The sequence below is a fragment of the Anguilla rostrata genome, chromosome 11 (genome assembly GCF_018555375.3).
Source record: "Anguilla rostrata isolate EN2019 chromosome 11, ASM1855537v3, whole genome shotgun sequence".
Lineage (NCBI taxonomy): Eukaryota > Metazoa > Chordata > Actinopteri > Anguilliformes > Anguillidae > Anguilla > Anguilla rostrata.
Window position 1 is genome coordinate 5,699,674 of NC_057943.1, and position 27,272 is coordinate 5,726,945.

The 27,272-nt window shown below is 48.8% G+C and overlaps 2 protein-coding genes across 3 annotated transcripts; one reads left to right on the forward strand and one right to left on the reverse strand.

The window, feature by feature from the left end:
• The first annotated feature begins 3,378 nt into the window (after positions 1–3,378).
• rassf11 (Ras association domain family member 11) lies at positions 3,379–5,480 on the forward strand. Its single transcript, XM_064300650.1, has 2 exons — positions 3,379–3,507; positions 3,985–5,480. Exons 1-2 carry the CDS (start codon positions 3,405–3,407, stop codon positions 5,466–5,468), a joined length of 1,587 nt encoding a protein of 528 aa, XP_064156720.1. The 5' UTR covers positions 3,379–3,404; the 3' UTR covers positions 5,469–5,480.
• A 1,573-nt stretch (positions 5,481–7,053) lies between these two features.
• Positions 7,054–23,184, reverse strand: csde1 (cold shock domain containing E1, RNA-binding). 2 transcript variants are annotated; one of them, XM_064300652.1, is made up of 19 exons: positions 23,041–23,184; positions 21,039–21,237; positions 20,129–20,238; positions 19,123–19,209; positions 18,917–19,014; positions 18,243–18,324; positions 17,797–17,925; positions 17,117–17,242; positions 16,488–16,703; positions 15,991–16,131; positions 14,705–14,872; positions 11,549–11,656; positions 10,614–10,789; positions 10,085–10,197; positions 9,677–9,800; positions 9,288–9,447; positions 8,820–8,983; positions 8,150–8,282; positions 7,054–7,847 (listed from the first exon to the last, which is right to left on the reverse strand). In XM_064300652.1, exons 1-19 carry the CDS (start codon positions 23,107–23,109, stop codon positions 7,800–7,802), a joined length of 2,451 nt encoding a protein of 816 aa, XP_064156722.1. In that variant the 5' UTR covers positions 23,110–23,184; the 3' UTR covers positions 7,054–7,799. The 2 variants fall into 2 exon arrangements, with proteins under 2 accessions (XP_064156722.1, XP_064156721.1); XM_064300651.1 differs by having other exon boundaries at positions 9,288–9,463; positions 9,681–9,800; positions 20,072–20,238.
• Positions 23,185–27,272: the final 4,088 nt, after the last annotated feature.

Here is a 27,272-nt window from a genome sequence, read left to right on the forward strand (position 1 = left end):
TTTTTAAATGTCTACTATCATGCCTGTTTTCATATGACCTGTAAATATCACACATCCCTAATTTATGAAGGAAATGCGATCCAGACGACGTCTGTCCGCGACATATTCTACCATGTGCTTGAATCGTGTCTATTTGTATACAAGGGATCACGGCTTATTGCCATCAGATTTGATTTCTGAAATAATCTGCTGCTACCTTGACCAGAATGGATTTTGCTTATCTAATGTCTTCCTCATAGACGTGCATATTAACTCTATGGTTTTCCCCTCGGAAACGACTGGCTGTAGGGGTACTTCCATACATTACATAGGTAATAATCCAGCGTTTACTAAATGGGGATTCATTCAACGTGATAATGTTTAGGGAAGCTGTACACATGTCTGAGTGGATAGCTAGAGATTTACGTATAGTGTGTGTCAAGTTTGATGCATCCGATGTGGAGTCTCCTACACCAAGACCATTTATCCGGATAAGACAGCTGGTTTGTCCGGAGAAATTGCGTTTTACTGTCATTCATGAGGGGGCAGATTTATGGTGCTATCAGGTCTTCTTGCTCCACGGTAAAAACAGAAAGAGTGGTTCAATGAAGGCTTTCATTTTAACTGTTAATAATCCCTAGCCAAACTTTAGACTGAGTTACGGGATTTCCTGGTCAGTACACAATCTTTGCATTGTGCCATAGCCTACCTGCCATGATCTTTAATAACTTCAGTGAGTCAGTAACACTACCTGTGGTAAGTACCTTGGTTTCACGCCTCATTAAAAAGATTAATGAGGGGGACGAACGCCCCCTTCTGGTCGATAAGTGCCACTTCCTCAGAAGGAAGTCTCTCATCCAAATATTAACCAAACCCAGCCCCACTTAAATTATCAGGATGAAGAAAATCACAGAGGTGGCATCATTCAATGATGTTATTTCCGTACAACGAATGCAGAATGAAAACAAATTACTTGATTGTCCGAGTTCACAGACGCATTTCTCGTGTGTTCTACTGTGGGATCCATTTTAAAGTATTTCTTTTTATTTTCAGTAGGGATTCTCACACTAGAGATGAGATGGTAATCTTGACGGAATCAGATAAACGGCTACATAATCCTGCTGATGTTACTTAGCCAATATTGCATTTCTGAAAAAAAACATTATATATATATATATCGTTTTTAATTAACAGTCTTGGGGAAAAGAGCGACGTTGTCATTCAAAGGTTCTCCAACAGGCCAACACATTTCGTTTCTCATTCGTTTATAGACGTGGATAAGAAAGTGGCATGGAAAAACGTATTTATACACACATACGATGGCATAAACAGGATACAGAGCCTTGGAAACCAATTATGTGCACACAAAAAACTCGCACTAGGCACTCCTAGAATAGGCTATATCTACCCCAGATCGGACAAACTGTGAGCAGTAGGGTGGGCCATCGAAACTTTCCGCACAACTGAAAAGGACCATCACCATTACTGGGAATGTTCAGGTCGTTCAACAGAAGTTCTTCAGGTATTCTATTCCCGGACATCTTCAGGAAAACTGCTGAGAAGGCTAACTTCGGGACGTCCTGTCGAGTGGTTGAGTGCAGATTTTCAAGCTAAGATAAGAAACAGGATAGTACCAACTCTTAACACCAAAACAAGTAAGAAAAGGAAAATTACTATTCACATTTTAGATCATGTAAAAATTTTAATACAAGAACAGCGAGTCCGGCTACACACCTGTTGCGATAATTCAGAATTTTCATACAGTAGCATATTTTAATTTTCAGATCAAGCTACATGTGATCACACTGTTGCGAATAGTCTAGAATATGTATAGTTATTTGGATAAATGAAAGCAAGAACATACATTTTTAAAATAAACTTTTGAGATATCTGTTATGCCGATGCTGACGTGCCTTTCGTTACTCTCTAAAGGCATGTAAGGTAATTCCTCTGATAATAATTCACTTAAAAAAGTACCGTAATTCTTCTTTGAAAACAAAAACAAAGGAGGACACGAAATTTTTTCAAAGCACTCGCAGGTCCGTCAATGGAATTATTATTATAAACTAATCTCATTGATACTAAACCGATTGGACGATGGGTTCAATGAATCGACATTTCTAATGTAGCAGCATTGCTGAGAGATATATGACCGAGATTATTGTTTCTGGGGCCAAATTGAGAGCTAGTGAAAGATGACAGAGCTGATAAGAAGCAATTACCGTAAACACAAATTAGTATAATTTCTGTCTGTCCTTACCATTTCCCCATGGAAACATGGTATGACATAAGATAAACTTCAGAAATTGCCCCAGTAAACTAAACAATCCAGACGAGTGAGTTGTGTGTCAACACCTCAAATTGTTCCTTGAAATTGTAGAAAAGGCAGGATTTTGGTGTCTAAATGGAAAATGCCTAACTGCTCAAAAACGAAGGCATATTTGTTTAGTTGTCTGTTTATTTGTTAAGTTAGTTAATTAGTTCGTTAAAAGGGACAATGCACTTCAGGCAAAATGTCAGCCGTTGCAATAATACATAGTATGTTCGTTTACACTGTAGAGTTTACAGCCTCAAAGGGGTGGAGGCAGACTATTCCGAATTTTAAAGATAATGCACGCGACTGCAAATATGACGGGAATTTGACGTAAGCTAAGATGGTATAGCCTACTTGTTCAGGGTGTAAAATGAATCTAATTTGAGAACCGAAATATTGCAACCCGAGAAGGCGGTCCCCAAAGAAAGGTGTACCGACATAAATTTATAGTCATGATTGCATGAAAATTATGAAATTATTCGGTTCGTAAGTACAGCTTCTGGAAACATCTCTATACAAGGTACTTTGTAGTTACCTGAAGTGTACTTTCCTGTTTTAGACCACAACCCCAAATGCTCCTACATCAGCTATTGTAAGGACGGCTGGTTTCATCAGAAACTCCTTTTAGTATCTAAACATCTTCCATTGCACATGAAAATAAAAACTGCACGAGGCACTTAAAAACAAGCTTAAAACGGAAATTATACATATGATATAATAAATAACATATATATATATATAACCCCAGATTGAACTATTTATTAAAAAATTTGTTTTAAATGAATTGTTAGGAACGGAGAGAGAATTTGTAGTAGCATGTAATGTAGCCCATTCAGTAATTTCTCTGTGGGTGCCGCCCACGCATGCGCTACTTTGGTGGGGACCACCATGTCACGGGACCATTCAACTCATTAATGAGGTTGTAGTCAGGTGCCCATCAATAGATCCAGCGTTGAAATGTCTTCAGCTACCGTTTTCTTTCCAGTTACAAGGTTAACTGATAAAAATGGATTAAACTGGCCCTGACGGGGGGAAAAAAAAAACAAAAAAAAAACATTACCAGTAATTATTTTCTCTCCCTCCTCTAGAGAACAACTTCCCTTGAATAAAAATGGAACTGAAGGTGTCAGTGGGTGGCGTTCAGCGGATTGTCTGTGGTGTCACAGACAAAACCACATGCCAGGAAGTGGTCATCGCTTTGGCCCAAGCATTGGGTAAGACGCTACTTTCAGCTTCACGTTCTAATGTGATCGCAGACTGACGTATGGAGTTTAAAGTAGAGGCGGGCAACGAGGGCTGTGTCTATTTCTGGTTTTCAGGTCAACTTCTGGTCTTAATGACTTAATTAGCCCTGACATTTTACGCCATCTGACATTTTGGCTACATTTCTTGCTAAGCACACGAATGGCAACTGAAGACTGCCCTTTGCTTTCTATATGAAGCATTTTGCGGTGATCTAATCTACGAGTGAACTAGCGTTGGTGTGTACCGGCAGTTAGCTCATTTGGCCAGTGTAACTGGTGGAAACAAAAACCTGCAAGAACACACTGGCCCTCCAAGACTGGAATTGCCCACCCCTGATTTTAAAGTAACCACCGATTGACATACGAGTTATCACTTAAAGAGCAACAAAAATTTAAATTTAACCGTCCTCTCCTATGAAACAAACCGTTTTATTTTGAATCTTTCAGGTCGCACGGGCCGCTACATGCTGAAGGAGAAGTTCAAGGAGTTTGAGCGCAACGTGTCGCCGGACGAGCGACTGCTGGAGTCCCTGGGGAAGTACGGCCAGCACTGCAGGGAGGTGCAGCTCACGCTGCTGTGCACCGGCCCGTCCCAGGGGGGCGGGGAGGCAGCGGGGGGCGCGCCGAGGTGGGGCAGCCAGCAGGTCTGCGCCCCGCTGAGACGGTGGGACGTCGGGGGCCGGGGAGGACGGCGGGGAAGCGGCGCCGGCGGGGGCGGGGCCGGGGGCGGGTCCCGTCGGCAGAGCCTGCCCCCGCTGTCCCAGGCCGCCGAGGAGAGGAAGCCCAAACGGAAGTCCCTGACGCTGGTGGAGGAGGCGTTCGGCTGGCTGGAGAGCCTGAGCAGGAGCGGGAAGACGCGCCGGGGGCGGGAGAAGGAGGCGGGCAAGGAGCCCGAAAAAAAGAGAAAGGGCCGGACGCCGTCCTCCGACAGCTCTCCCGCCGCGTCCCGGGACTGCTGGTCCCCTGGCGGGGTGTGTGGCATGGGGTGCCAGCAGAGACCGGCGGTCACCGCGCGCCAGCCGAGGACCAGCTTCCTGGAGGACCGCGACGACGGAGGAGGAGGAGAGCAGGACCGGGACGGCAACGGCAATCGCAGGGAGGAGGCGAGCAAAGATGGCGACGCGAGGAGGTGCCAGGAACTCGACGCGCTCAAGGTCAAGGCTGACAGGAAGCCGGGAGCGCAGCCTGTGTGGAAAGCCAGCGTTTCTCCTCCTCTTCCTCCTCTTCCTCCTCCCGCTCTCAGAATGGAGGAGGAGGAGGAGACGCTGCGGGCGCTGCTGGCCCACCAGCGGGCCCGTCTGCACGAGCTGCAGCTGCAGCTGGACTCCACGGACGCGCAGATCCGGGAGCTGGAGGAGGCGCGGGCGGCGCAGGAGGCCGACGGAGAACCCGCGGAGGAGGAGTCGGAGGAAGAGGAGCTGGCCTTCTGGGAGAACGAGCTGAGGGCGGAGGAAGGCTACGAGCGGGACCTGCAGGAGCAGTTCCTGGAGATGAAGCAGAAGGCCGCCGAGTGCAAGGCCAAGCTGGAGGAGTACAGGGGCCGGCTGCAGGGGCGGGACCTCACCCGCGGCCACAGGGCCGTCCCGGAGGCGGAGCTCCCGGCCGAACCGAAACCCGCCGTCCCGAGCTGGACGAAGCCGCACGCCGGCACCCTCCGGCAGGACGCGGACCGCCAGCAGGCCGGACCCTCGGCACCGACCCGGGCGGAAGGCGAGAAGACGCCGCCGTCGTCCCCCACCGAGGCCTCCAGTTGCCCCCGCGCTCGGGTCTCCCCGCGCCAGACCGCGGACCCTCAGGGCGCGGGGGCGGGGCAGCTCCGGGAGTGGTGGGCGCGCCTGTCCGACGCCCAAAATCAGTCCGGGACCAGGCCCGCTTCGCCGGTCCTCCACCGCTCCGAGATCACCATACATCTGAGCAGCACGAGAGTCTGAGACTGACCGGGAGGAGGGGCTACACAGCTGTACCACCAAACACAGCAACTTCAACTTGATGACATTCACTTGAGCTTTTCGTCTGACAACAGCATCAAATGAAAAGTGTTTTCAGCAAATCCCGGTTGCCCATCCTCGCTCATCCCCTTTTGCCCATTTATAAGGGTTATAAGTGGTTAAGAGGTCATAAGAGGTTGCGCCTTCCTTCAAACTTTACCTGTCACTAGGAGCCCAGGTTGGCATCAGGTGATAGAACAAACCCTTTTTCTTTAAGTCGGATTTGTGAAAAATGACCAGTTATTGCAAATATAACGGAGTAAGCCTGGAAAATGTAACTGCCAATCTGTAACCTAAACCACAGGGAGCGCAATGCTGGAGAGAACATCACGCGATCGTCACGACCGCAGGCTCTCATCCAGCTGCACCAGGGAAGAGCACAACGCAGATTCTGAGTCGCATTAATAGGGGAATATTTCTCCCTAAGATTAAATAAGTTCACTGTCCAGGCAAGCACTTAACAGGGCCCACGCCCTCAACCTTACCAAAGCTCATCTTCACAAGCGAATAAAAGACAGGACCGCGGAGCTTTTTTCGTAAAACGTTTATTTTTCTTTCATTCATGACCATTAACAAAAGTACATGGGAGAACCTGTGTGTGGGGCTCAGCAGGAACCCAGCGTTCCCCAGTTTAATTTTAACAGTAATGACTCCATGTGTCAGCAGGGGCACCATCGGTGCCCCTTCCAAATCCTCTCCGTCGCTAATTGAAATCCTGATTCTCGTTATGATCTTGTACTTATTTAAATACTTCGTTTTTTTTTTTTATTATTACTTTTGCTTTCTTAACTTAAGCAAGTTAACATTTTGTTTATTTTCTATCAGTTTTATCATGATGTTGGAATTTCCACTAAGAAAAAAAAAAAAGCACACATTACATACAGTATATTTTCAACCCACAGTTATTGGGATGCAAACCTGCATTATTCTACCAAAAAAAAGCCATCCTAAGATTGTTCTTTATATTTTGGCGATTGGCTGGGGAAAGAAGGTACATTACTACTTTTTTTTGTTTTTTATTTTATGTATTTTTAGGCACCGTATTTTTATTTTTTTTTATATTTTATTGTAATTAGCAGAAATGTAAAGTCTCAATGAAATAAAAAAACAAAAAACAAAAGCTGAGATGTGCAAAGAAAAAAATATTGTTGTATAAAAGCAGGAGAACTGCTGGCGAGAAGATACATTTTAGAATTCTGCACCCGGAGGGGGGGAAAAAAAAAAAGAGGGCGGGACTATCACCAGAGGGGCGTGGCTATATCAAGACCAGAACACTCACCATACTCCAGATAAAATGGCTGTGACTTCTCACCACACACGGGAGGGGGGGGGGAGAAAAATCCCAAAAAAGGGAGTTCATTTACACGATCACATACATGTGAGGACCGACTTTTACAAACACAGCACTTTCACGCCAGTTTTTTTTCCGCAGATATAGACTTTTAAAACTGCTCTAAAAACCGAGCAGGGAAGTACCTTTTGTGTGTGTGTGTGTGTCCATCCACATATCTGACAAATACATCAAGTCTCCGTTTCCTCTCCACAGCTAAGCATTTGTTTCATTTATTTATTAGAAAACACCCATTACATTTGAAAAAAATAGTAAAACAATAAATCAAATAAACGAATCCCCATTCTCTTGCGTGAGGTGAAGAGGATGCAGAAAAAAATAAAGAAATAGGGAAAAAAAACAAAAACAAAACACACACACACGCACGCACACACACACACACACAACCACACGTATAATGTGGGTGCAGAATTCCATACTCTCGCCAAAAAAACAACCTTTTCCAGTTCCGGACGAGATGGGGACTCAGACAGAGGCTGCGGCATAGTTTCATCCTCGTTCTGCGAGGTCACAGTGCCCTCCAAACCGTTTCCTCTACTCGCCACATCTCCTTTCGTCCGCTCACTCGCTCACTCTCTCCGTCGCAGACACACTCGCTCACGGACGCACGCAGGCGGAGGAGAGAGGCTCCCCCCTCTTCCTCGTAACACTGCAGTGCCCAGCCCGGCTGGTATCCAAGAGACCACACCCACATGGAGAGCAGAGGACCAATGGAATAAGAGGGACCTGTTAAAGGGGCGGGGACAAGAACAGGTAGGGGGGAGGGGCTGCGCATGCAGATCTCCAGCGACAATGCAGCTTCCCCCGTACCCACCCCCGCCCCCCCCCGTCAATCACATCTCAGGGCTGAACTTCTCAAACCCCCCCCTCCCAACCCCCCCCCCCCCAAATTAACCACGTGGGGGGGGGGCACGGACGGCGGTTCAGTCGATGACACCAGCTTGGCGGATTTTCCGTTCCACATTAAAACCCTGCAGAGGAACACAGAGAGAGAGAGAAAACTGTAAAACTAAGCGTGACACACACACACGATGCTGAGCGCTCTTCTTCAAAGCCGCGGTCTGAAGCCATGACAGCGGGCGCGTTCACAGCACTATTCACAGATTACTGTAAACAGCCGAAGCGGTAGCGTTGCCATGACCACCGCGGTGACCGTCACCGTGACCGTCGCCATGATTACCGCGGTGACCGGCGCCGTGACCGTCGCCATGACCACCGCGGTGACCGTCGCCATGACCACCGCGGTGACCGTCGCCGTGACCGGCGCGCGTACCTTGGAGCTGTCGGGCCCGCGCGGCTGCCTCAGGATGACCAGGCGGGGGGCGCTGGCGTCGTCCAGCGTGATGCTCTTCAGCCGGTTCACCAGCCGGTCGGGCCGCGGGGTGGCCACCGGTTTGGGTCCCTCGCTAGAGCACGGGGGGGGGGGAGGGGGGAGAGGGGGGGAGGGACGCAGTTAACACGGTACGGCATGCGGTCTGAGTCCCTTCATCCTGTTCATTTACACTACCCTACATTACAGGCCTTTAACCAGACGCTCTTATCCAGAGTGACTTACACAACTTTTTACACAGTGTTACGTCCCTAAACAACATACAGTGGAATGACAGGAGTAACAGAAACGGAGGAGGCAGCACAACGAGCAAGTGCACAGAAAAGATTGGATGAAGTGTTCTTTATTATAAACAAGACGAGGAAGCAAAATGGCTTCGGGGTAGCCAAGGCCAAAACAACAAACAAAACTCTGCCACCCTCCCACTCTGCTTAGAATAGAAAGATATCTAGGCTAGCGCTTGGGGGGAAAAAAACAGGTCTACATTGCATCCATTTATACAGCTGGATATATATATATACTGAAGCAGTGCAGGTTGAGTACCTCGCTCAAGGGCACAACGGCAGTGTCCCACCACCGGAATCGAACCCGTGACCCCCGGGGCGTTTCTCACCTGACTCGTCTCACGTTGCAGGCGCTGCACTTGCCCGTGCGCTGGTTAAGGATGACCGAGAACTCCACCTCGTCCCCCGCCTGCAGCTCCAGCCCGTCCTGCACCTCCTTCACGTGGAAGAAGAGCTTCTTGCCCTCCCCAACCTCGTACGTGATGAACCCAAACTGACGGACAAAGAGTTTCACACAGACACACATTTTTAGTGCGTATTCACCATTCATACTGAAGTACAGATTTACAAATGATCAACATAAAAAATAAAAACTTCTCTCTTCAACAATCAATCAACCAAAGGGGGGTGGGGGGGGTCGTTATAGTCATGTGATTTACCAGAAATACATACAGTTTTGTTTCCACGACGACCATTACGACTAGCATAACCACACCACAGAGAAGCCCAAAAGTCTGTTCTTTAAATAAATAAAATGTAATTAATTTTTTTTTTTTTTTTTTTTTAATTTTAAATACCTGGTCCTTGACACACTCCACCAGGGCGCGGCGCTGGGGCACGATGTTGCAGGCCATCTTCTGTCCCGTGGTACCCACGGTGCACAGCTGGAACTTCACCATCTCCCCCTTCTGCAGGCAGTCCGCCTTGTTAGCCATGCCCACGATGCCAAAGGGGAAGCTCTGCCTTTGAATTCCTGTGAGGAGCAGAAGGGGAGAGTGGCTTGGAGGACTGGGGTGGAGGGAGGGAGGGGTGGAGAGGAGAGGGGAGGGTAGAGGAGGGGGGAGAGGGGAGAGGAGCGGGGAAGAGGAAGGGAGGGAGGGAGGAGGAGGGGGAGGGGCTCATGAGTCTGGGGTTGGTCTCGAGCGGCGTTTTTAGCAGATCCTGGTCTGAGCCTGCAGCCGGGCACTCACCCTCCTCCGTGACCTCGATCAGCCCCTGGTACTCCGTCTGCGAGGGGTCCACACTGCGCAGGGGGCGCAGCACCTTCCCCAGGAGCACGGCGGCGCTCACGTCCTCCCCCACGCCGTTCACTGGGGGGGGGGGGAGACAGAAACAGAGACAGAGACAAAGAAATTAGCAATGGACATAATCATTCAAGCAGTAGAATGCAAGATAGCCACAAAATCAATGGCCAAAATGAGGCTGGATGCCATAAAAGAAGAGTTCCCATCAGTGCACACGGGTAGTTAGGGCGCTTTTCCTGGCCACAGTAGCCTCTGGCTAGTTCAGTGGGGGGTTAAGGCCAGGGTAAACTGAAGCGTATTGTAACTGATCCTTGTGTGCTGAAGTGTGACTGATTGACAGGCGTCCTCACCTGCAGCCACCTTGGTGACCTTCTCTGCGCTGACCTTGTTGCCCTTGCCCTTGGACAGGGTGTACTCCACAGTGTCCCCCAGCTCCAGGCTCTCCAGGTCCCCACACAGCTCACTGTTCACACACGCACACGCACAGCATGATGGGTAATTCTGAGCCAGCACTCGCAGTAGAGGCACACAAGCGCAGGTCTAAAGTCAGGCCCACACAGAAATACACATGTCAATGTTTACAGCAGCAGTTCAATGATTAACAGCCAAGGAAGATTCATTATTAGTACCTAAAATGTGTCACTTTTTTTCACCAGTTCAAACTGTTCTACGGAAACAAAATGGCGTTTCAAAGGTCAGACTGCACTTAACATGGAGCAACTGGAACAGCCTGACTTCACAATGACCCCAGAACGATCAGGACTTTCCCCCTCTTTATAAACTCGAACCCTGTGCCAACTGGTGCACAGGCACACCAAAAGAAGCTCAACACAAGCGCCACAGGCAGGAGTCGACGTCGCTTAGTGAAGAAGGCCGCACCTGTAGTGGAAGAATATCTCCTGGTCGTGATTGGCCGTTTCGATGAACCCAAAGTTGTCCTTGAGCGTGGCGATGTATCCCAGCAGCCTCTTGGTGTTGACCGTGCGGTTGAGGATCTTCAAAGACACGGCGCTCTGCTGCCCAGTCCTTTTGACCTCACTGATGGAGAATTCCACCTGGAGGAGGAAGAGGAGGGAGGAAGAGTTTAGGTGACATCACAACTGTACAGAAGGGTGACTTGTATTCCTTTATATGAACTGCAGTGATTGATCTCATTCTCCCTTTTCATCAATGGGACCGGTGCATCTTTCTCCCCTTGATTTAACATACGCAATTCCATGTTCATGCTAAGAACTGGACATAAACACAATGCTCCTGGGATTACCCCAGATCTTTAACTCCTCTAATGATCTCAGAAACACGAACCTCCTACTGTAATATACTGTCAAGGGGGAAGAAAAAAAACAACTAATTCACACAAAATAAAAACAATTCAATCATAAAATTCAAGGTGTGGACTGTGACCAATGCCGATATAATTATGAAGAAACACTGGCAGTAGTGGGCATTGATTGGGCACCAAAGTGTTTTGGACGCAATTTAGGTCTGCTTTTTTAATATCCCCATCACAAGGATTCTTAATACTCCCACCAGCATTTCCACAACGTTATGGTTATGTCATAGGTTTCCATAGGAATAAACTATCGGATACTCGTTAAACTAAGATAGCTGGATTATACTTTTAATTTCATTAAATCACATTTACACTGAAAAAAAAGGAGAATACACTAATAAATAACATTCAAAACTACAGAGACAGTGACCTGCCCCGCTATCCTAACAGAGCAAAGTACAGAGAGTCTTAGCCTCAGACCTGCCCTCCTGCCCTAACAGGCAGGTGATCCCGCCCCGTGTTTTTGTTTTTTTCGCCGTACCTTATCTCCCGTTTGCGGCAGAGCGCAGCCCTCCAAGTCCTTGCTGTGATAGGCCACGGTCAGCTTCACGCCGCAGTCCTCGTACGCGATCACGCCCTCCTCCGCGTCCTGTCGGGGGCAGCCGTTACAGGCGTTTGTACACACCGCGTGACATCACACGTCCATACAGGAAGTTCAGAGCAGCTAGCGCGCTTTCCACTACAGCGGGACTAAAGGGGGGGGGGGGGCATGTGGGGGCGGGGTTTGCTGGGGCTCGCTTACTGTGGATCTGCTCATAGCACTGAAGTGCGCACTAGCGAAAGCCAACCCTTTGAAATGCATTAGTTCTGGAGGAGCAAGGGCAAATACTTCTGCATAAACTCAACAAACTGAGGAAGAAGCCTGCTCGTGACATAGCTGCTCAGTTAAACCGTGCGTCATTCGTCTCTCCTAGGAATGCAGATCAATAAAGCAGGAACACCGGGTCACTAATCCTCAATAACGATTAGTACCTCTGGTTAGCAATACAGTATGTCAAATATACAAGCATGAGTACACCAGTGCAAATTCTCCGCTTGGATATCAATGCCAACACATCAACTGACCCCAGCACTAATCCACCCAACTCCACACTACCAAAACATCACTGACGCCAGCCACCACTAGACCCCACACACACATCAACTAGCGCCACCCCTTAAACACTAACCCCAACACATCAACTGACGCCAGACTACCCACATATGCGCCAGCACTAACCCCAAAACATCAACTGACGCGCCTCCAATCACTGACCCCACTAACCCCAAACATCAACTGAAGCCAGTACCACACATCACTGAGCACACTAACCCCAACACATCAACTGACGCCAGCACTAACCCCAACACATCAACTGACGCCAGCACTAACCCCAACACATCAACTGACGCCAGCACTAACCCCAACACATCAACAGCATAGACTGGCATCACATTCTCAGTAAAGCAATTGGAATTCTACAGGTGTCAAGAATACTCTCAAAGACCCTAAAATGCTCTCATTTTAGAAGCCTTTGCTCCTGAAAATAGGTGTGTGCCAACTGTAAAAAAAACAATTTAGGAGCACATCAAATTGTGACACATTAGTGTGCTCTTAAATTTTTCAGCTTAGGAGCACATACACTCCTTGGGGGGAAGAAAATGCTACCGTAGAGCCCTGCCAACACTCAGAGCAAACCGAATAATGGATTTCAGAGTCCGTGCCACACAAACAGCTCTGCTGCACTGCTGGAACACTGCCATTCCAGACGGTCTGAAGCGGGCGGGGGGGGCGGGGGGGGCTCAGCTGAAATAGTGCAGGTTTGTTTTCCCCACCGTGGCCCCCGAGCAGCGTTACATAAGACAGATCGGAAAGATTACGCATCGGAGGGACAGAAATATGCCGTCTGTCGTACACAAACAAGCTCGACTGTGGGGGGTGGAGCTCTGAAGACTGAATTTCTGAATCTTCACAAAACAAAGCGGAAACACAACTGTGTTGTTTTTTAAAAAAAAGTCCTTGTTAAGAGGAACGCAAGCTACCTGGCACTTTGTGTCAAATGTAAAGTTGCACTGATTGCTGGGAGTACAAACACCCTTCAGTAACTTAATCCGATGGCCACACTTCACAGAACATCAAAGATGCATATAGAAAATGAATATAAACGCACACTGGCATCTTCAGGACTGATTTGCAGGTGGCTGATGAAATGTGACAAAGCGTTTCATGAAACCTGATTGGCCAAAAGAGACACGGTGACATGGTCCTCCTTTGACTCAACAAGAGAAGTGATGGAAAAACACCCAGACTGCTGATTTAAGCAAGCAGGCCTTAGTTCTGCAGCCTGTGATCTACGGTGGAAAAAGGGTTAGAGGCTCCTAGGTGGGAAAAGCATACGCCGTCAGTAGGTTTGGGCCACAAACGCACACCACTCACCTTTTCCACTTTACCCTTCAATCAAATTTCAAAAAAAAAAAAAAAAAAGAAATAAACGTGTAATTAGAGGCTTTACCCCTTTCAAAGACCGCATTTAAGACAAACCAGAAAGAAATTCTTTGGGTGTTTAACAAGAAAGGTCACAGAAAGCGTCTCAATCCCCGATGGTTCGGAGACTGACAACCGGAGTCAGAAATCTCTTCCTGTAGATTTACATTACAAATGATGACAAGAGACACGGCCCCAATGCAGCAAGAGGAGCAGGTTACCAGGTGCGAAGGGAGAAAGTTTAATGGATGGAAAAATGATAGCAGAAGCAGCTCATGGATAAAGCTTTCAGATGGCAGCTATTTTCATTACTAAAATCTACTTGCTACCTTCTATACTTTAGCGTGTGATATTTTGGATATGCCAGATTGTAACATTACTGCGCCTTGTCAAATCGCCTTTTTAAGCATGTTTTTCCTAAACTTGCGTGTCCGTAAGACGTAAGAAAAGGAAGCAAGCTGAGATGAAGTAAGCACTGCCATGCACAGCAAAGAGCAGGATCCTACCTTCTCTTTTTTCTAAGGAAGGACAGAGGAGGAGGCAAGAAAGGAGGGAGGGAGGAAAGGAGAGAGCAGAAAGGAGGATTAGAGCGAGAGAGAGACCAGGTTCAAAAAAATAAATTAAATTAAATGAACGTTTAGATATTTTTGGGACTAGTAAGTAGCTGCCTCTCCAGGGTGAACTATTCACTGTCCATGATGCTTGCCTTGCACTGTGCACCCTAATATATTCGAAGGTCAAGTGCCCACTGACATTTCAACTGCGGGGAGAAAAAAGTGCCCGGTATCGGTTGTGTGCTGCCTGTGAATTTGTAGTAGAAATCCAGAGTCAAACGTACAGTTGTAACAAGATGTTCCTCCTTAGACTATTAAAAATATCCATATTTGTTCATAGTCTACCAATGATCTGAGATCCCTTTTTTTCCCCAAAATTCTAAGTCAGTGTTCTAGAACTCCACTGCAGTCAGGCACCAGCAGTGATCGATACATCAGCATTAGAATGTTCCAATAAGAGAATTTGTGATCTCACACCTTTAAAGAGATAAAAGCAGCACCTGGATGGTCATTTTAACGGCCAGTTCTTTAAGGTGTATTAAAAAAGGGGATTCCACTGCTATAACCCGCTGACCCCAGTCTCCCAGCGACCCCGCGGTCCGTCAGGAAGAGCCCTCACCTTCTCCTTCGTCTTGCTGGGGCTGGCGCTCTTGCTGCAGGAGGCAGCCACGGCCTCCTTCTCCACCACGCCCACAAAGCGCTGCTCGGACTGGGTGTGGAAGGACACCGTGCCCTTGGGAAGCTTCTTGATTCGCACCGCGTGGTTCCTCTGGGCCGACAACATGTCCTGCAAAAAAAAAAAAGAGGGAGAAAATGAGCTCTTCCTCTTCCTCTGTGCACACACTCACCCTGAGTGGCTACGAGGCTTGCTTATGAAGCTAAAGGGAGTTTGCTAAAGAACTCCCAAGTTAGAGACCACCCCGCACTGTAAAATAACAACGATAAATAACAGTAATATATGTAATAACGAGTTTTAAAGACACTTGGGAGTGTATACCACCTCCACCCAAAAATTCACCGTCGCAGCTCAAAAAGCTAATACATTTTTTTTTTGTTAGTCCCAGGGCTGTCACTTCAAGTTCCTGCCTAATCTGTTCCGCTCAAAGAAACACAATCTGGTGACATAGGTAGAAAGTTATTGCTAAGAACACACTGTAGCTCCAACTCTGATCAATCCACTGGGCATTCCTGAGCCATCTGGTGGTGATTAAAAAAAAAAAATTGTGACTGCATATTCTTTTGAACAGGAACAAAGAATTCCACATAAAAGTGTTTTATATCTGACAAGGATGGTTTGGGACTTTCCATCTGTCCTTAAATCAAAATGGCATCCATTTCTCATCTTTCACACCGTGAAACAGACTTGAATCAGACTGCATCCTACCTTTTCTGCCCTCTCCCTGCTCAAATATTACACCACTGAAATGGTGCTGAACCTAATTTAGCTACTGGATGTGAAATGAAACCATGAATATGAAGTTAAAGTGCAGGCCGTCAGCTTCAATTTGAGGGTATTTTCATCCATATCAGGTGATTCGGGTAGAAACTGCAGCTCTTTTTATACACAGTCCCCCCCATTTTAGGAGATAAACTCAATGTGCTGGAGTACAGAGCCAAAATAACAAAAATTCTGTCACTGTCCAAATGCTTACAGACCGCACTGTAAATTTGCACAGTTGGCATTGTTAATACGTAGAGGTCAGATAGGAAATGGTGTCCCAAAAAAAAAAAAAAACTGGTGGAAATAGACCAAACAGGACAGAAACAGAGGAGACTGCAGAACTATTAAAGAAGGAGGGAGCGAGAAAGCAAAGGGGAGAGAGAAAGGAGAGGAGGGAGAGAGAGGAGGAAGCGAGAGGAGGGAGGAGAGAGAGAGAGAGAGAGTGCGCGGCTTCCGAAACTCACGGGCACGACGGTGAACTCCACTTCGTCAGAGATGTGCAGCTGGCTCTCCTCCAGGACCTCGCTGAAGTGGAAGAACATTCGGGCGTCCCGGTCGACGCACTTGATGAAGCCGAAACCGTCCCGCATGGCAGCGATCACGCCCTGTGGGGGGGGGGGGGGGTATGGTAAGAGGCGGAGTGTAGCACAGTGGGTAAGGAACTGGGCTTGTAACCGAAAGGTCGCAGGTTCGATTCCCGGGTAAGGACACTGCCGTTGTACCCTTGAGCTAAAGGTACTTAACCTGCATTGCTCCAGTATATATCCAGCTGTATAAATGGATACAATGTAAAAGTTGTATAATTCGCTCTGGATAAGAGCGTCTGCTAAATGCCTGTAATGTAATGTAAGAGAACGTCAGAGGGGACACAGGATGGTTCGAGTCGTCCGCACCACACACCACCGCTCCTTAGCCCAAATACGGTCCAAATCGACCGCGCCAGCCGCCCCCCGGGCCTCACCATCTCGCGGGTCTCCTTGGTGAAGTGGAAGGTGTCGGGCAGGATGTCGATGTTGGTGGCCCGCTCCAGCTTGTCCCGCCGGTCGGTGGAGATGTTGAACTGCACGTGGTCGCCCTCCAGCAGCGTCACCTTGGACTTGGTGTCCTTCTCCCCGAAGAGCAGCTCCTTCTCCGCGAAATTGATCCTGGCGCAGATCCGCCCAGGCAACGGGTCGTTCTGTACGGAAGGGGAAGCAGAAAAGAACACGGGCAGAGAGGGTCATCGGGATTAATAGCTGTGAAACAACATGTACCCAAAAAATGTACCCAAAAACACCTGCAGACTGCCAAATCCAACCTTGAGTAAGGGGCACCAAATGGAACATTAAATTTTGCGCACAGAATGAATTTCTTGCAACAAAATGTTGTCCTTGCTACAAAATGAATAAACAACTTCGTGCATTTCGTGCACGAAAACCAAAATGCGCTCTTTGTATTTCACGTATGACATGTAAGCTTTACAATGAAAGTATGCTGTGAAACACAAAAAAAGCTGAACAGGGTAAGAGAGGTGACGGAGTAAACGTGTTCCTGCACCAAATCCTATTTTGCAAAGTTCGCACGTCTCCGCAGAACAGGCGGGAGACGTACCTGGTTCTTGTTGGGCACCTTGGGGATAACCTTGGCGACGGTGCCCTCGAACTGCTCAATGCTGATGTCCTCAAAGATGACCGTTCCCTGGGGGAGCAGCCGCACCTCCGTGGCTACCTCCTTGCCCTGGGGGGGGAGGGGCGGGGGAAACACAGCAACGTTAGAATGCACACCGGCTGGCTCCAAAGGCTCGGAAAGGCTACCAATCACAGGCCGGGATTCAACAGACGCGCTAATGACAGAGCGACTTCCAAACATAACAGCATCAGGAGCGAACATTCCCCACTCTGGCAGGGTCAGTGATCAACGTCCGAGAGCCATGACAAAAAAAAAATGCACTGGCAGCAAGGAAGAGACTACAGAGCAAACATGTACGCCTAGTAGAAAGCAAAGGACAGACCGCATATCTAACTGAATACAGCTAGCAATAGGACTGCATCATTTACATCGCAACTCTAGGGTCCAAGCCTAAGTAGAACCAAATTTTAAATAACACATTCAACACCACACTGTAAACAGTAAATGGAAACCCGATGGGGAAATATTGATGGTGATAGTGTAGAAACAGGAGCTCACAGAAAAGGAGCTCACAGAAAAAGGAGCTCACAGACAAAGGAGCTCACAGAAAAAGGAGCTCACGCAGACGAGCCTCCCCCCTCGTCCGACCCCACGCATCTTACGTTTCTCTCCTTGATGGTGAACTCCACGTCGTCGCCCGCCTGCAGCGCCTCCAGGTCTCCCTTGAACTCGCTGTAGTGGAAGAAGATCTCCTTCACCACGTCTCCCCTCTCGATGAACCCGAAGGCCTCCTGCAAGAGACCAGAGTCCGGCGGTAACGCGGGGGCGAGCGGTTTCACGGTCACCGGCTGGGACGACAGGGATTCCGGCACAGAAAAGTCAACCGCCTTAAGAACAAGACCAGGTTAAAACCTAGCTTATGGCTGGACCTATCACATGTGATCCGGCCGACCAATGGCGTGACTTCATAACTCGGCCGACCAACGGCGTGACTTCAGTCACAGACATTCGTGTTTGTAGGGCTGGCCCCGCTGTTGAGGTCCAGCCAAAAATGTAAACAACAAATACGTAAAGCGAACTGCCAACGTAGGCCAGGAAACAACGTTACCTTGGTAGCACAGACCACTCCTTGGCATCTCATCTGTTTCTTCTTGACCAGGACAATGTTGTGGGCGCTGACCGCACCGGTGCTGAAAAACACACGCATCACACAGACCGTGAGCACACGCGCAAAACGGAAAAACGCAGACGCAGAGGCCGCTGTGCAGAGGCCACAGGAGACACAACATACGTGCAGCTCGATATCACCCACACACACACCACACACACACACACACACACACACACACACACACACACCAAGGCAAATGCTTCAGAACCTCTAAAAACAACACCACTGACGTCTGTTGATGAAACGGCCGAGCGGCAGCAAGGCCGTACAGCTTCCGTGTGATCATGTGACGTGCTTTGATCAATCATAAGGCAGCTGAAAGGCCTTGCTGCTGATTGGCTGTCTTATCAGCACCCAACAGATAACACTGGAGACGTTCTGGACGTTTACTACCACCATCAGGTACAGATTGAAGAAAAAAAAAAAGATAGCAGAGATGACCTATTTATGCTTAAAAAACGTTTGATAATTATTACTGCGGTGTATCGACTAGCCCTCGTAAACACGGACGACACTTCATCCAGGCTGACAGACAGACAGACGCAAGACCCCCCCGCCCAACCCCGCCCTCCCCCGCCCTCCCCCGGGCTGTCCCAGGCCTGTCAACTCACTGCTTGTTTGTCTCCATGTAGAAGCTGACTTTGTCGCCCGTGTCCAGGTGCAGGTTTCCCTCCACATCCTCGGACGTGTACGTCAGGTAGAACACCTCCTGTTCGGGCCGAAAAGGTGAAAGGTCACCACGCGGCGAGAACCCGCCGTCGTCGGGGGCGGGACGCCGAGTGTCCCCGAATCCGGGCCGGGCGCCGCCGGAGCTTACCCCGTTCCTCTCGTAGCACACGCTGCCCGTCGGCACCTGGCCCGGCGCGGACTTCCCGTCCAGGTGAGTAGGGATGGCGGACACGACCTGCAGGACAGTGACAGCCACGGCGTGGACTGGGTTAGGAACCAGAGCACCTCAAGACACCGCCAAGAACACTCACTGAGCCTGCATCCTGACAAAAGTTTATTTTCCTTTACTTTGGGGGGGGGGGATTGGGGGGGGAGGGGATCATTAGTTGATTAGAAGTGTTAGTTAATCAACACACAATGATGATTGAATGAAGATAAATAAAATGGTTTGCTAGATCATTTTTGCTTCCTAGACAGGTAGCTAGCTATGGAGGTAGTCCTTTTTTTGCTTTTTGTTTTAGGGAATGCATGGCCATCCTTTCTTGCTTCTACACCACTTTTCTAACATAATAAACACACACAGGACAAAACACACATGCATCACGAAGACCGCAGTCAAGCTCAGTATAAACCTGTACGGAGAGCTCCACAGGACAGACATACTGATCACATACAGCAGAACACGCCATCAAATACATATTCCAGGGCTCTACAGTGCACCAGTTTTAAAGAGCATTTGCTCCTGACATTTGATGTGTGTTAACTGGAAAAAAAAAAAAAAACAATTTAGGAGCACAAGTACTAATTGAGATACATTAGTGCGCTTCCATATGTGCTCCTAGGGGAACACACATGAGCTCCTCGAATGGGGAGGGGGGTTAGGGTTAGCGTAGAGCCCCTAGCATTCTCTTAAACCGGAAAAAGGTTCAGAGGGTTTAGCATGAGCTTGACTGAACACTGAAAAAGGTGAGGTGGGGGGGGGGGGTTAAGGGAGTTAGCACCACGATGGCGGCGAGACACGGACGCAGACAGGGACGGGGACGCGGACGGGGGGAAACGGAAGCGTAAAAAAGTAAAGTAAAATGGTGTTCCTTAACTGGATGAATAAAACCATGCAGCACAGTAAAGGGAGAGCCGAGCAGCCCAGGCCCCACCTGCCCCGAGATGCGCTCCTCCGGCAGCACCTCCGACTTGATCTTCACCAGCTTCACCGCGATGGGCTTGCCCGTGCGCCGGTCCGCCGACACCTCAAACTCCACATCGTCTGCCGGGGGGGGGGAGGGAGGGAGGGGAGGGAGAGAGGGGAGGAGGAGAGGACAGGGGAGAGGGAGGGGGAGGGGGAGGGGGGAGGAGGGGAGAGAGGGGGGAGAGAGGGGGAGGGGAGGGAGGAGGGAGGGGAGGGGGGGAGGGAGAAGAGTGGAGGTCAGAGGACAGGAGAGGACGGGGGGAGAGGGGAGGGGAAAGGAGATAGAGGGGAGGAGGAGAGGAAGGGGAGAGAGGAGAGGAGGAGGGGGAGAGAGGAAAGGGGGAGGAGAGAGGTGGGGAGAGGCGAGAGGGGGAGAGGACAGGAGAGGAAAGGGGAGGAGAAAGGAGCATAGTGTGAGGGCCTTTTGCTGCTGCCTCACCCTCATAAGAAAATAAACGATCCCCACACACAAGCAAGAGGTCCCTTGAGGTGTACCATGCCCCCCTGCTTTAGAGGTAGAGGCAAAAATCCAGTATACCCAGGTCCAACAGGCGTGGCCCGATTTGTTACAGGGAGATCAAAATCAAGTCAACGTTCATCCCTCAGGGAGAACGACAACGTTCTCAGAGTAGGGCCTTCTGGTGGAAATTTCTCCGCAAACTCCCACTTTCCCAATGTACACATAAAACATGTATGAAAACTATGAGACGTACAACCTGAAAATTCTCAATTCAAGGAGTTTTAACATCGTACATTTTCACTTGGGACTGGCAACACAAACAGGTGTTTGCAGCGCTCCATTCCCTCCCCCGCCCCCCCACTCCCCACTTCCGGACGTCCTTCCCCGAGATTCCCGGGCCCGGGAACGCCGCCCTCACCTCCGAGCTTGAGCTCCTGCAGGTTGCCGTTGTACTGGGAGCAGTGGAAGAAGAGGCGGGCCTGGCGCTCCGAGCACTGGATGAAGCCGTAGGAGGTCAGCAGCTTCTCCACCACGCCCGTCTCCCGCAGGCCGCCCCCCGTGCCGTTGGCGAAGGCGGAGTGCCCGTTGTTGTGGAGCAGGCCGGGGTCAAAGCTCATCTGAGCGTGTGCAGACGGGACGAGAGGTGGGGGGGGGGGGGTGGGGGTGGGGGGCAAGCAGAGAGCAGCGTGTCAATCACTTCGTCATGGCGATTCAGGTCACAATTTGAGCTCCAATCATTTCCTAACATTCACGGAAATATGAATAAATTAAAAGTTCTTTGAGAAATGAACTTAAAAAAATATGAAATTATGGAGGGGGGGGAAGAAAAGAAATGAATTCCGTTTAAATATTAATTAAACGTGTGAATATTCTATGATGTCAGTTAATACTAGCCGGTGTTAAATAAATGCCTTTAAAAGGTTTTGTTTACGTCTAGCTCTCGGCTCAAACGCTGTCACAAACTGCACTCGTGTTGGCTGTGCCTTTCCGACCTGACATATGACTGGAGCAACAATGCCACACATGACCACGAGGAACATAACTCACCAACGTTCAGGCACATACACAAGGCCATACACAAGGCACTGAATCAAGTCAGCAAGCTACGTTAATAGCCGCACTGACACCTAACATGTTCATTAGACAGGATCTGCTACGTGTCACAAAACAGAAAAACAGAATTGCCGCTACCAAAACTGTTCTGAACAACAATCACCCCCTTGAGCTCTGCACCGCTCAATTATTAAAGGCGCCATTATCGATCAGATTCAGAGACTGACAATGCACAACCGACGATCCTTCAGGTTTTTTCCCCCCACCCAAACAAGACGACACGTTTGGTTGTAAGCTAGCTGGCAACACAGTTCATTCACATAAACTGGCACAGTTGTGTACTGCATAAACAGAACTAGGAGCCAACGGTTCACTCGACGCTCGTTAGCATGTTAAATTAGCGCCGATGTCCGTTCGCTCTACCCGCTTCCTGCGGGAATGATCCACTCCCATCAGTAACTGCATGTTGTGGGAATTAAACAATACTGAACAGAAAGGGAAATGGCCAGCTAGGCCATTTCAAAGCGCTAGGTGAACGAGACCTTTCTGCTGACGTTTTCTGCCAAAGTAAAAAGATCACACTAGTAAAAACAACTTGGATGTTTTTTAGGCATGCTTTTAGTGAAAACACTCAACCACACAAGCTTCAAAACAGGCTGGAGAGAGCTAGAGAACGAATAGACTCAACCAGCTTTGGGGCAAATCTGCCTGCATCTCTTAATGCAGATGCAGAACTGGGTAAATGTCCAGGTAAGCGTTTCCAGCTTGTCTACACTTTTTGGCCAGCCAATAAAAAAAGGGCAGGTGGGACAGCATTTCACAGCTGGCGACTCTCAGACCCGCAATTTCGCTGTTGCTGGTAAACACTGAAAAACTGAAGAGTTTCAATCACAGTTTAAAAAAAAAAAAAAAACACACATGCAGGCTAAATTAACCTTCCGTGCACCAATCGCTGCATTAAGCAGAGCGACCAAATTCAATCCTGTGATGAAAGTTTAGCTAGAATTTCAGCCTTCAACACCAAATTTTACATGAAGCCTTTCAAAACAAACACCAACCCACTCCCCCCCACCCGCCATCCACCCCCCCGTGTTTCAAAACGAACACGCATGCAAAAGGTGGGTTCCGTGTTATTCAGCACACGCGTGAAGAATCGGCCACGGGGACTGAGAACGGTGAGGCCTACCGAGGCCAGGTCCAAGGGAGAACCGTCGCCTAATTTTTGGGCAGGACCATGATCTCCAGTAAATCCATTAACGGGCAACACACTGCAAACCATGCGGTTAGCCCTGGGCACAGACCAGGCCGGTGAGCGCCACCCAAACAGGCACGGGCACGGGCACAGAGGCCCGCTCATGCCCACTTACTGATCTCTGGTACAGGGGGGTCCGCTTGAGCTTTTTGCCCCCGGACGCACGCGGCCCGTGGCAGGACATGGAGGAGGAGCGGGGGATGGGCGGAGCCGAGGCGGCGGCGGCAGAGGCAGAGGCGGGGGCGGGGGCGTCGGTGGGGGGCACCGGGGGGGCAGGTAACACCGGCTCCATCTCAAAAAAGGGGGCGAGGACTGGGACGCACTGTTTGGGAAGGGGGCAGGGAGGGTGGAGTGAGAGAGAGCTCAGGCACGACCAGCCAGTCTCACGCACTCGTTCACCCCTGAAGCATGACAGAAGCACACTCACGAGCTTTCCCCCCCCACACCCCTCCCCAGCACACTTTGCACCCAGCTTCAGTAACACGGGGAAACAGGCAGGGAGGATCAAAGCCAATCCCCAATCCTGGACTCGCTCCATCTCATCCCGAACGCCAGCGCGTCCGGGACCGCGTCACGCCACGGGTCGGACCGCGGGGCTTCGGTCGCGCCACATGACACGAGCGCGCAGGCGGGAGGGGGGGCGTGGAGAAAAAGGTCACGTGACTCCGCACTGCCTCAGTGCACTACAACTAAACTCACTTTATACACAAAACCTCCGAGCGGGACCTCCGATTTAGAGTTCACGCCAAACCCAAAAACAAACCCAAACCCTGCAGCAACACAGCCGAAGCTCAATAAGGGCCTACAGGTAAGCCTTCAACAGCGCAGCTCAGAAAAGCGGTCCTGTCATGTTCTTTGGCACAGCCTGCAAGTCTTTCAGGCAACTTGTTCACTTTCCGAACAAACATTTTTCCACTAACCCGAAATAGCCAAAAACTCCCAAACACAAAGGGCGAAACAGCGTATGCTTCGAAAATTTCGTTAAATAAATGTAATTAAAATAAATAAATAAAAGTAAGTAAGTTCAGCACATACGCTTACACACACACACACACACACACACACACACACACACAGAGGGAAGAGAGACGTGAGGATGAGAGTAATCTGTCAGCCTCACACAGCTCTTTAACACAGCCGAGACCCAAAAACAGGTCATTCGAAAGCACGCATTTGACCCACATATTCTCCTTAAAGGACAGATGAACTGAAGGGTGGTTTTGGGTGAAACGTGGAAAATGAAAAGACTAGGGGAGATGGCAAACGTCTTGGGCTACATGTGTATTTTAGCACAACGGCTAACTGGAAAGAATATTTTTTTTAAAACAGTCAAAACGCATCAGCAAACCTACAGCGCAAGTGAGACTATCAATTTGGGTTGTCGAGTAGATGACAACATGAATTTGATTCATTAACCCAGCCAGATGGTTAAATTACGCAAGTTTAAAACTAATCAATGAAAAGGTTTGAATGATGCGTGCATGATATTTGCAAATTAACAACCTTTACTCGGGCTTTGCATTTAAAATCTAAAACTGAAATTTAAGAATAAATTTTTTTTCTTCAAGCCCAAACTGAAAAAATCAGCCGCAACCAGGACGAAAGCGCTTCACGGCCCTCTGGTTTTCCTGCTCCCATTTCTGGAAACAAGAGCCAGAGAGGAACACAGATCTAAGACCCCTGTAAATACAGACAACAGCCTCCCCCCCCCCCCAACCCCCACCACTGCATTCCATGCGTCTCCCGCACCAGCTCCCAGCCCATGACATCACAGGCTGCAGGTGAACAGAGGCGAGCCTCACAGCCCAGCCGATAGAAAGGTTAGGCCAGACAGCACAGGGTGTGGGGGGTGGGGGGGGGAAGAAGGGAAGGGCGATGCAGAGGGTGTTTGATGGAATATAAAAAATTGGCGGTGGTGGTAGGGTAGGGGGTGGAGTGAGGCGTTTGATGGAATAGGGGTAGAATTGGAATTGGTGGTGGGACTGGGTGTTTTGATGGAATAGGGGGTAGAACTGGAATTGGTGGTGGGGCGGGGGGGGTGGACTGGGTGTTTTGATGGAATAGGGGGTAGAATTGGAATTGGTGGTGGGGCGGGGGGGTGGACTGGGAGTTTTGATGGAATATGGAACAGAAGTGCGGGGGTGGGGGGGCGGGGATGGTGATGGGGATGGTGATGGGGGGGGGGGCAGTGACACTTACGGAGCGGCCGTATGGAGACAGGCTCAGTCCGACGGGGGAGGTGCTGCCCAGGTCAGCGCTAACGTACGCGGCGGGAGGCGACGCCGGCAAGGTAAACTCGACAAAGCCTTTCCAGGGGCTGCCCATATTTTCCCATACACCCCTGCCAAACTCCACCCCCCTTCCTGCTGTCCGCACCGGGTCGCTCGCTCACACGTCTGCCTTCTGTGCTGGAAAACTATTCTTTTTTTTTAAATTTATTTTTGTTGTTTTTTTTGCGGTTTGTTTTTGTTAAATAACATGAACCACACCCAACGACACACCTCTTGATTTCTGCAAAGGGTGAACAGAGGGGGGGGAAAGGGGAGGGAGGGAGAGAGAGAGAGAGAGAGGGAGGGATAGAGGGAGAAGCAACAAGAACAGCCAGTGAGCAAAGCAGTATAATCACAGGAAAAGGGGCTAAATGCATTCTCTGGCGTGGGGGGGCTGGGAGGGGGGGGGGGGCGGGGGGGCAACAACCAGGCGAAACTCAGCCATGTCAAAGCAGGGGCAATTTGGAGCAGTACAGGCTAAAGCCAAGATTAGGATTATTTATCCTACCTCAAGTCAGGATTAGTCAACAGATTCCTAAGAATGTTAACAGAACCAAGAATCGAGCATCTCCACAGCCAAGAAACAGCACTGCGCAGCAGCAGCAAGTTTTAAAAATATGTACAGGTTCGTAAGAAACCCTGAAAAGCACAAATTTATTTGTATAGTAGGGATGTGTTAACTGAAAAACAGTAACATGCTAAGCAGCTCAAATAGCCAATTTTTTTTTTTTTTCTAGATTATGGACAGTAATTTAAGCCAAAATACTCAAAATGTACTGACATGAATAAATAAATTACTGAATATGATACTTCCTTGTGGCACCACCGGAGGTTTTCTGAACCACGTGAAATAATAAGCGTAAGAGGACGCTAGTGGGCCTGACAAACTTTAGCCTCGACAAGTTCCCTCGTGTTATCAAATGCAAATTACAAAAGCAGCTGAATTAGCCAACTGAACTCACCAGACCAGTTTTCAGCAATGGTCTCAGAATGTGAATGTTACTCTACATATACAGCACAGCTGCATCGTTATTTTCAGATCATTTTACTGAATTTAGAAAAGCTAGCATAACATCTGCCCAGAAAAGAATGGATTTATATTCTAGCTGTGATACCACGTTAATAATAAAAATGCTGTCGACCAAATTTGAAAGCGGACCAAATTTTATGCTCGAACGTTATCACTGTAACGGTTAACCAAGGACAATTGGCCCCATTAACCAATAAGCAAATTTGAGCCAAGAGCACTTCCCAATTTCATAATTATGTGGCGTAACCGATCGAACCATAACTTTGTGAATGGCCTACATGCCATGCCAAGTTCCATGTACCGACTAGTGTTTACTTGGATTAAAAATGGAAAAGGCCTATTTTCATTTGGCTGGATTACATTGGCCCGATGCTGCCTGAAGAAAAGAATAAGGCCTATGGCTAGTAACTCACCTTTGTGGTTTAAGCCCAATTAATTGTCTTTTCAGTCCCTAAGGATTTTCCTTAAGGATCCAACCGTACAACAGGTGCCAACTATTCAAGAGTTTCTATCCATTAATACTAACCTTTACACTACAAGTCACAAATATGAATTTCGCAAGCAAAAGGTAACCTGCTTGATTTTGCTTCAGACAGTGGCAAAATATAAGTTTAGTGAAACTGGTAAGAGAGAAGTAAAATCTTACAATTATAATTCACACCAGTCAGCATCTACATTTACATTCATCCAATTCAGAGTAAAAGGAAATGCAACAACTAATTGAACAAATGGTGTTACAGGCAAGAAACACTGATAAGTGATATTAAACCTGGAGAGATTCATAAACCAAGATGTATGCAATACCACCAATAAGAGAACAACTACGGTCTAAATACAAAGATAAAAGCAAACGCATACAGTATTTGGTTCAGTTTTTAAAATATTATTTGGCGAGGGGACGATAAATCACTTATATCGATGTAATCACACGCCAGCAATGCCAGCAATGAATGGCTGACGGCTCTTTGTACGAGAGCCAATCGGTTCCACCCGTTTCATTTTGGGCGGATCTTCACGCAGGCCCCTTGCGCAATCACGGTCCCGGCA

Bases quoted from the DNA above. Each gene is read 5' to 3' on its own strand.
- rassf11 (XM_064300650.1), top strand. From the start codon at position 3,405: ATGGAACTGAAGGTGTCAGTGGGTGGCGTTCAGCGGATTGTCTGTGGT. The intron at 3,508-3,984 runs GTAAGACGCTAC...TGAATCTTTCAG, and splicing joins CGCTTTGGCCCAAGCATTGG to GTCGCACGGGCCGCTACATG.
- csde1 (XM_064300651.1), bottom strand. From the start codon at position 23,109: ATGTCCTGCCACGGGCCGCGTGCGTCCGGGGGCAAAAAGCTCAAGCGG. The intron at 19,210-20,071 runs GTTAAGGAACAC...ACTGTCCTGCAG, and splicing joins TGCATGGTTTTATTCATCCA to GTCGTGTCCGCCATCCCTAC. The intron at 17,243-17,796 runs GTAAGATGCGTG...CTCCCCCCCCAG, and splicing joins TCACCATCAAGGAGAGAAAC to GGCAAGGAGGTAGCCACGGA.